We start from the raw sequence: 9,081 nt of genomic DNA, 5'->3' as shown, positions 1-9,081 counted from the left end.
TGTAGTGTGAAGAGGTTAAAATTGGTAGCAGCTTACAGATTGTATATTATTTATTTATAAATAGCGACATGTTAGCATTAACCCTTTCTGTGCAAAGTGTGTTAATTGGCGTTTACCAAGCTGGCAATGGAAGGGTTATTTTTGAGTTCCCCCTCCTCGACCGATGAATTTATAAATTATGACAACAATTTTTGGCATGAGCCATCCTTTTGCATCCAATACAAGCAGGAATCCGCTGAATGTAACTAAACTGCGCTCTCTATCTGAAATTTGTTCAAAGTAATTATTTAGGGGTTTTTTTGGTTGATATTTTGTTTGACTACAGAGAAAAAAAGAAACAAAGAAAAAAAAATGTACTACAATAGTTGTTTTGGTGATAAATATTTCTTTGAGGCATCAGAAAATGATTTTGAAAATGAATTCCTGGAAATAAACTTGTGATATGCAGATATAGTGCATTGCCAATGTCTGTTTATTGCATTAAAAAAGTTCTCATTAATTTTAAATTTTTTACATTTTACAATTTTGCTTTTTTGAGCGTGGGACGTGTGTACCTTCCTGAACAAAGAACTTACTTGGCTGGACACATCTCCTGCGCAGGAAAGGGGTAAATGCCTAAATTTTGCGTTTGCAAAAGGGACACCATGTAAATGTAATGGGGCCTCAGCTACTGCATGGATTAAAGTGCATATGTTGACTGGAGTGTCCCTTTAAATAAGAAGATATACAGCTAACAGAGGCGCCCAATATCACACGTGTTCGCACATTGAGTGCTAGCTGCAGTGGTAACAGATCGGCGTAATGAAAGAGGGGTAAAGGAGAGACAGCAGTGTAAGCTGCATAGATGATGGGAGAGGGGATAAGGAGTAGCGTGTGCATGGTGTTTGAGAGGGTGCATTTCTATTAGAGTTTAGTGTTGGCATATGGTGAAATGTGTGTGAACGAGGGTGTGTATCACTGTTTTGTGTTATGAGTTTATGGTCATATGGAGTACGTTTGTGGGTGGGTCCCAGTGTTTGGTGTTGGTACGTGTGTGTGTGTCATTATATGATGTCATAGGGTCAGTGGCGCTATTGTCCCTTAGCGAATGCTGTAATAGACTAGAGTGGGAAAGAATGATGAATAGAGGGAAAGTGATGGAATATCAACTGTATTTTAGGTCATTTCAGCTACAGCAAAAGAAGAAAAAATAAGTGGGCATAATAGACTGGGTCAAACAGATATATTTTATTAAAACAAGAGTAGCGAGAAAAAACAAAGGAATACATATTCTGCAGAACCCCTTGATGAATTTTCAAATAAGGCATACAATGGCTGGAATGTCACTTCAAACCCAATGGAGTGCATGGCCGAGTACTTCTGCGGGGTGGAATGGCAATGCATAAAACAATCTTGTTTGTGAAGACTGAGGTCATGTGGTTTCAGTCACATTTATGATGCGCACACTAATCATTGCTGACAGGTGAAGGATTAAAGATATTGCTGGCCAAACACTGTTGGATTGATTATATTACTTCTGCTAAACAAAACCTCAGACGGTGTTATCTTTGAAATTTGACCTCTATATGTAGCCATTAATGTCTAGAGTGACTTGACTTATCTTTTCTTTTTGTATCTTCTAAAATATTCTTTTTCAATTACATTGGAAGTAAACATTATGGTTATTGGCCTGATACATGCACCTGTCATAAGCAAATTATATATGGTCTCCCTTCTCGGGTCAATGAAATGAATGAAATATTCCCTCCTTGGGTCAATGATGTGGGTAAGATGTGAACTACCTGTGTGAAGGATCTGTGCAGATACTTGTGTCCCTGTATTGTAGACCCCCCCCTGCCTCACAACTATGTGACGGGTATGCAGTGTTGTCACAGAGGTGGCAGTAACTATGATCCATTGTTCCCTGTGACCACTGCCACTTTAGCCCCATGGGTAAACGTACCGTATGCAGTTTTTATGTTCACTGGGCATTCCAGTACATGTATATTATCTTAATCATCACATATTAACCTCCTGTATTGAATTAACTCAGTAGGTGGATGTCTTGACTGATATATACCGTATATATTATACACACACAACCCTTTGAAGTTTAGGGTCACTTGTTTTCATGGAAGACAAGGAAATAATTGCTAAAGGGTCTTCTAGTGCTCCATTAGCCTTTTATACTTAACCTTGGATTAGCGAACACAATGTGGTATTAGAATACGGGATCATGGGAGTGATAAATGTTTACATCTAAAGAGATTCCATTAAAAATCAGACATGTCCAGCTACAAAAATCATTTATAACGTTAACTACGTCTGCGCTGTATTTCTGATCCATTTGACACTTTAATGGACACCATTTGCTTTTGTTTCAACACAAATAGAATTTTCAACTTTTAGTGTGTGTGTGCGCATGCATGCATATATATACACATATATTTTCTCTACATGACCAAAAGTATGTGGACACCTCTGCTAGTTATTGAGTTTAGGTGTTTCAGCTGCACCCATTGAAAACAGGTGTTTAAAATCAAGCACATATGCAGCCGTCTTCATAAACAAATATTGGCAGTACTATTGGTGGTGCTGAAGAGCTCGATGACTTAAACATAGGATGCTTTCATAGGATGCTGCCTTTGCCCCTAGTTCACTATAAGTGCTGTTATTGTGAAGCGGAAGTGTCTAGGAGTAAAAACTACTCGGCCACAAAGCAGAAGGCGACACACACTCCCAGAGACGGGCTGCCACTGGACTCTGGAGAAATGGAAACGTTCTCTGGAGTGATGAATCACACGTCACTATCTGAATCTGTTTTGGAGGATGCCAGGAGAACGTTACCTACTGGAATGCATTATGCCTACTGTTAAGTTTGGTGGAGGAGGGACTATTTTTTGTCTGGGCATCTTTGTTCGAGTGAAGGGTAATGTTAATGCTACAACATACAAAGAGGTTTCACACAATGCTATGTTTCCACTTCTGCTATACTTTGTGGCACCAGTTTGGGGAAGGCCCATTCCTATTCCGGCATGACTGTGCCCCAGCGCACAAAACAAGGTCCAGAAATACATGGTTGGATGAGTTTGGTGTGGAGGAACTCAAGTGGCTTCACACAGCCATGACCTCAACCCCACTGGACACCTTTGGGATAAATTGTAATGCCGATTGTGAGCTAGGCCTTCTCATCCAACATCAATGCCTATCAATGTAGAAACTTCCCAGAAGAGCAAAGGCTGTTATAGCCGCAAAGCTGGGGAGAGTCAGCTCCAAATTAATGTCCAACAGGTTCATATACATGTGATGGTCAGTTGTCAGCATACTTTTGGTCATATATATATATATTTTAATGTACATATATATGTTGTAATGTACAAATTACTATTTGTCTCTTTTATACGTTAAATTATGGTAAAATCAAACCTGTACAACTTGTAATTGTCCTCTGAACACTGCACTCTTATTAGAATGATCATCTATATACAGTTATTAGATGACTACACACACGCTCTTTAAAATTGAGGCTGATCAGGAACATCTATAATATTAAACTAACTGTATTTGTCATATTGTGCCTACCTTAAATGAACTATAGAAAAATAGATTTTATAGGCTGCTGTAAAACGCCAAATTAGTGTCATATCTGTCTGGATGTAATAAAAGACTATATAAACCTATAAATCTGCATATCACAAGCATAACATAAGAGACTCACAAGCCTGCAGACCACTCATTACTATTCTGTATTAAGAACGTGGTTGCTTTCTCGGTGGCCATTTCAAACAAAGCTGACTAGGAAAGGGTATGGTAAATCACATAACACTAGGCCTTAGGAATGTATAGAAAAACTTAAATTTCCAATCTATTTGTATATGTAAGGTTCTACTTGGGACCCCTCAGCTCCGGTTTTGAAACATGAGTTACCTCATAGATTCTTTGATCAGTTCTTATTTTCATCTTTTGGCATTGATTAGGCTAACTCTGTCTTTGGCTTTGGAATCGCCATTAAGCATTTAATGGGATCTTCTCGTGGGTAATTTTAAGCTATGATTTGCCAACACTTAGGCCGCAAAAAATTCTGGCTCCTGGGGTAGCCTTCCAGGATATATTCCAGCATTGATGCATCTGTATCTGTTAGGTGTCTATTTTACATTTAAGACTAAGAAAAGACATCAGAAATACATGAGAAACACAAAAATGCCAGGAACTGACAGGGGAATGCTATTAATGCAGTTGGTGTAATGCTTAAGCAATATGAGCTGGGGACATACATTACACGGAACCTATATACTTGCTATCAGATTACAAAATTAAATAACTTGGTTGAACATACCACCTTGCCTTGTAATAAATATGTGGTGAAATCTTACTTTAGGTACTGTAGTGTATCTAAGGTTGGTTTATTTAATGATAAATATTATGTATTATTTTATAGCCCAATGGGTACATAAAGAAAAATATTGGTTCATGGAATAATTAGTAGGCAGAAGGATGATCCAGGAGTAGGGATAAAAATGTAAGTCCGGACAGGGGACTTTATCTCTTTATCTCCCTAACATCAGAAGGATGCGGTAATAGCGCAACAGCTAGCAAGACAAGCTGCATCAAAGAAAGGCTGAGGCTTCGTGAGGTGAGTGAGCTGAGTGCATGTCTGTGTCTGCCTGGGTATGTTAGTATGTGTGTGGGGGTATGTCAGTGTGTGAGCATGTGTTTTTGTCTGGGTATGTTTGTGTATGAGTGTGTCTGTCTGGGTCTGTTTTGCATGCGGATATGTTAGTGTGTGTGAGTATTTTAGTGTGGAAAAATGTGTGTATGTTAGTATGGGCTTTTTTGTTAGCGTGTGTATCTGGTATGTTATTGAAAGTGTGTGTATGTTAGTGTGTAAGCATGTGTTTTGGGTATGTTAGTGTGTGTGTGTCTGGTTGCGTTTAATTATCTGGGTATGTTTGTGTTGATGCATGTATGTTTGTGTTGAGTATCTGTGTATGTTAGTGTGTCCAATCAGGGATTTCCCCAGTAGACCTAATTGGGACCCGCTAATATATCAAGGGACAGGAAGTGGAGAGAGTAGAGTAAATTTTCATGAAGTAGGACCACCAGGAACCTGGAGCTCTCAGGGAAGGTAATTATGAACATGCATTCAATATTGTAAATAGGAACTTATATATGTACAGTATCTCACAAAAGTGAGTCCACCCCTCACATTTTTGTAAATATTGTATTATATCTTTTAATGTGACAACACTGAAGAAATGTAAACAATATTTTACAATGTAAAGTAGTGAGTGTACAGCCTGTATAACTTGCTGTCCCCTCAAAATAACTCAACACATAGCCATTAATGTCTAAACCCTGGCAACAAAAGTGAGTACACCCCTAAGTGGAAATGTCCAAATTGGGCCCAAAGTGTCAATATTTTGTGTGGCCACCATTATTTTCCAGCACTGCCTTAAACCTCTTGGGCATGGAGTTCATCAGAGCTTCACAGGTTGCCACTAGAGTCCTCTTCCACTCCTTCATGACGACATCACAGAGCTGGCGGATGTTAGAGACCTTGCGCTCCCCCACCTTCCGTTTAAGGATGCCCCACAGATGCTCAATAGGGTTTGGGTCTGGAGACATGCTTGGCCAGTCCATCACCTTTACCCTCAGCTTCTTTAGCACAGGTGGAGCTGTGCTTCTCTGGATCAATATGCAAGAGTTGCGTTGCAGCATGCCCCACTCTTCACTCACTTACCTTAAAACAATACCGTGTGTCCTGCGGCATCAGTGGGATCGCCCACTGATGACAGCAGGACCACTCAGCGACACAGCAGGACGGCCCATCGACATCAGCATCCCGCAAAGGGAGGCTCCAGGTAGCCAGAGCCAGAAAGTTCCCAGGTATCCTAAAAAGGATCCATACTAATACTTCCTGTTCCAGTAGAGGCAGCCATAATGCATATCTACAGTACATATGAACTACCTTGTAAAAACAAATCCAAGTTCCAAGAATGTCCTAATTTTAATTCTATAAAAATAGAAGATATGCAAATATACAAAAGCACTCATGTATTTCCATTCTTCTATATCTTGATGTTTTCACGTCTACAGCAATTTTAATAGCTATACGAAATGTAAGATGGTATAAAGGTTACATGAAAACTCTACGGGAAGAGGATGAGATAGCACAAGATCATGTTTTGCTGGTTCGTCATCATGAACTTTAAACCCCAAGTTCCACATGTCAGACCACAAAACCTGCTTATCTCAGCTGATAAGTTTCAAGCTGTATGGGTGTGCAGGGGTATAAAGCAAGACAGCTAACTTCACATCGTTCACAACAGCAGCTAACGAGAAATAAGAAGGTAAAAACTCTTATTGCATTGAAATGCGCATTGCTAACTGGTCTCGGGTAGCTAGACTGTGTTGTGTAAGTGACCTGAGGAATTACTTGGCATGGAAAAGCTGTGGGTATTTGATTGTTCGTAGGATATGGGGTTATTAACCCCTTATGCCATGAGCTACCTAGATGATTTTTAGAGAAAATATTTGTGTGAATTTTGTTTCCATACATTATAATAATATAAAACTATCTTCATTAATGAGCAATGTTGTTTTACAGTTACAGATTTCTTAAGTTTAACTTAGCCAGCCTTATGTAAATGTTTACCTATTAATTTTATTAATTAATCTATTTATATAATATGTACTGCTTTTTGCGCCTATCCTGAATATATAGTGTCAGTTTTTTTATTTTCTGTATTATGTTGTAAGTGCATGTGCTTTAGCTAAATTCAATACACATACTTATACGATATGTATATCATTGTCCCTTCTTTTACGCTACAAATCTTCGTGTATTTGCAGGTTAGCGTAAGAGTAATTGGCAATCATGAAAGGTTTGGTGATTAGCCTTGCACTCCTATTCCTTACAGGTACGTAGACATTGCTTGTGACCATTTTAACTTTTATCCAGAACTAGCTCTCATTTTATTACTATAATTTTTTTTTGCAAGGACAATTTATGCTGTCTAATAATACACAATCTCTAAAAGATATCTTCAGGTCTTTTCGATAAACCGAGTTATTCTGAGGCAAAGTGATATATTTGTAGAAAGATCCCAATGGCAGTTATTCAAGTTATTGACAAAGAATTACTTATGTTCCACCCTGATTAATACGCCCTGTGCCCTTTAAGCGATCAGACATGTCATCATCTGTATTGCATATATTTCTGTCTACGTTATGATGACCCCTGTAGCTCTTTAGCTCATCATTTTAGAACCAAAGTAGAGTCACGTTGGGTTATGAGAGCAATTGACTCCAAGTGAGTAGTATTGGAGACAAATGTCTTATATCCAATTTCAAAAGATGCCATAAAGATCTTGAAGCAATGTAGAATGCTAACTTTAACACTTGCATATAGTGCATATATTAGTGATTATAAAGCTTAATGTTAATGGTGCATGATTTCATTAAAATGTAGTTTCATTTCTAATTTTCATCTGTATGTAAATTATTGTTCTATTTCATACAATATTAAAGGTTGGCTCTGCTCTTGCTGCAAGATTCTGCTGCCCTCCTTGTATGGTTTATTCACTTAAAACTGAATTAGGGGGGACATTTATTTTCATACAACTATATTCTATCTTGACATATAATTATGTCTCTAATAGATTAATATCTTGTGTGCTAATCCCCAATTATCATTTCTTAGGAACACAAGCCCGTTTTCCATGGCAGAATGAGGAACCCCATACACCTATTCAGCAGGCCAGAGAGGTTATTGAGAGTTACCTAAACAAAGTAAGGGACATTGGGAGAGAAGCTGTGAACCAAATAGAGTCCTCAGACTTTGGAAAACAACTTGAGTAAGTCATTTTTGAAATAAAGACAGGAAAATAGAATGGTGTGACACAGGCTGAATAAATATGAGATGTTCATGTAGACATGAGACACCAAAATATCATAGTCATGGGCAAAAGTATTATATGGTAAAGCCCTCCTTCAATTAGACGGATGATGTAACGGAGTCTCAAGAAGATGGCACTAATAAAATCAGTATCACCATCAGCAATTACCAGTTGTACATTAAGTTTTTCTTATATAATTGTCTTATTTTATGCAAACTTGCCACATTAATTGATTTATTTTAAAATATTTACCCATAAGTGAATACCTATTTCACATATTTTGCAATGATATTTTCATAGACACAGCCATTTAGAATGGTAGGAATTCACATGGTCAGTCTGATGGGCCCCTTATAGTTTATGATATTTTAGTAACTTATGTTGCTTGCTCCCTGCAGCCTTAAAATCACAGAAAAGTTTGACACTCTAAGCAGCAATGCTCTCAACCTGAAGAAACAGCTGAACCCCTATGTTGATCAAGTCAGGGAACAGGTTTCCAAGGAGCTGGAGAAAGACATTCCCATCATCAAGGAGAAGATCCGTCCCATTCTGGAAGTTTTCCAGAAACGCTGGGTTGAGGAGGTAAAGGCTTACAGAGAGAAAGTGGCCCCATTGAGTGCTGAGCTCCACAGACAGACCAAGGAGAATCTGCAAGCTTTTGCCAAGAGGGTTTTGCCCCTTGCTGAAGAAGTGAGAGATAAGCTCCGTGCTGAAGTTGACACCCTACGCACCGATTTGGCTCCCTACAGCAATGAGATCAGACAAAAGGTGGTCGACAAACTCGAAGAAATCAAAGCTAATGCAGGTCCCCGTGCAGAGGAGTACAGAGCTCAGGTTTCCCAGTACATTGAGAATCTGAAGGAAAGATTTGCACCAGTTGCCCAGAACATCAGGGAACGCCTGTTGCCTGTTGCTGAGGAAGCCAAAACCAAGCTCGCCAAGCTTGTGGAAGTTGTGAGGGCCAAGCTTAACCAACAAGCATAAATACCTTCCTCATTCTCAAAAACTGCCAGAAGATTTGATGCTATTGCATGATCCTTTTACCATGAAGTGATTCTGATGAGAGGCAACATATTAACATGCTGCTAACCTGATGATACTCTTTCCACATCAAAGTTGAAGAAATTAATTAGATATAATAATACGATACTACAATCTGCTGTATTGTTTACACGTTGCATGTGTTATCTCCATCCTGTTTCTG

At 38.7% G+C, this 9,081-nt stretch overlaps 1 protein-coding gene across 1 annotated transcript; it reads left to right on the top strand.

Annotated features, from left to right (window-relative positions):
- Positions 1-6,856: 6,856 nt before the first annotated feature.
- On the top strand, positions 6,857-8,861 carry LOC149298040 (uncharacterized). Its single transcript, XM_089487818.1, has 3 exons — positions 6,857-6,899; positions 7,682-7,835; positions 8,276-8,861. The coding sequence occupies exons 1-3, from the start codon at positions 6,857-6,859 to the stop codon at positions 8,859-8,861; spliced, it is 783 nt and encodes a 260-aa protein (XP_089343944.1).
- Positions 8,862-9,081: the final 220 nt, after the last annotated feature.

This window comes from Sceloporus occidentalis, unplaced genomic scaffold (genome assembly GCF_023333645.1).
Source record: "Sceloporus occidentalis isolate IW3139 unplaced genomic scaffold, rSceOcc1.0.p SCAF_35, whole genome shotgun sequence".
Classification (NCBI taxonomy): Eukaryota; Metazoa; Chordata; class Lepidosauria; order Squamata; family Phrynosomatidae; genus Sceloporus; species Sceloporus occidentalis.
The sequence above is the reverse complement of the archived record's forward strand: the minus strand, read 5'-3'. Positions and strand labels throughout refer to the sequence as shown.

Bases quoted from the DNA above. Each gene is read 5' to 3' on its own strand.
- LOC149298040 (XM_089487818.1), top strand. From the start codon at position 6,857: ATGAAAGGTTTGGTGATTAGCCTTGCACTCCTATTCCTTACAG. The intron at 6,900-7,681 runs GTACGTAGACAT...ATCATTTCTTAG, and splicing joins TGCACTCCTATTCCTTACAG to GAACACAAGCCCGTTTTCCA. The intron at 7,836-8,275 runs GTAAGTCATTTT...TGCTCCCTGCAG, and splicing joins GACTTTGGAAAACAACTTGA to CCTTAAAATCACAGAAAAGT.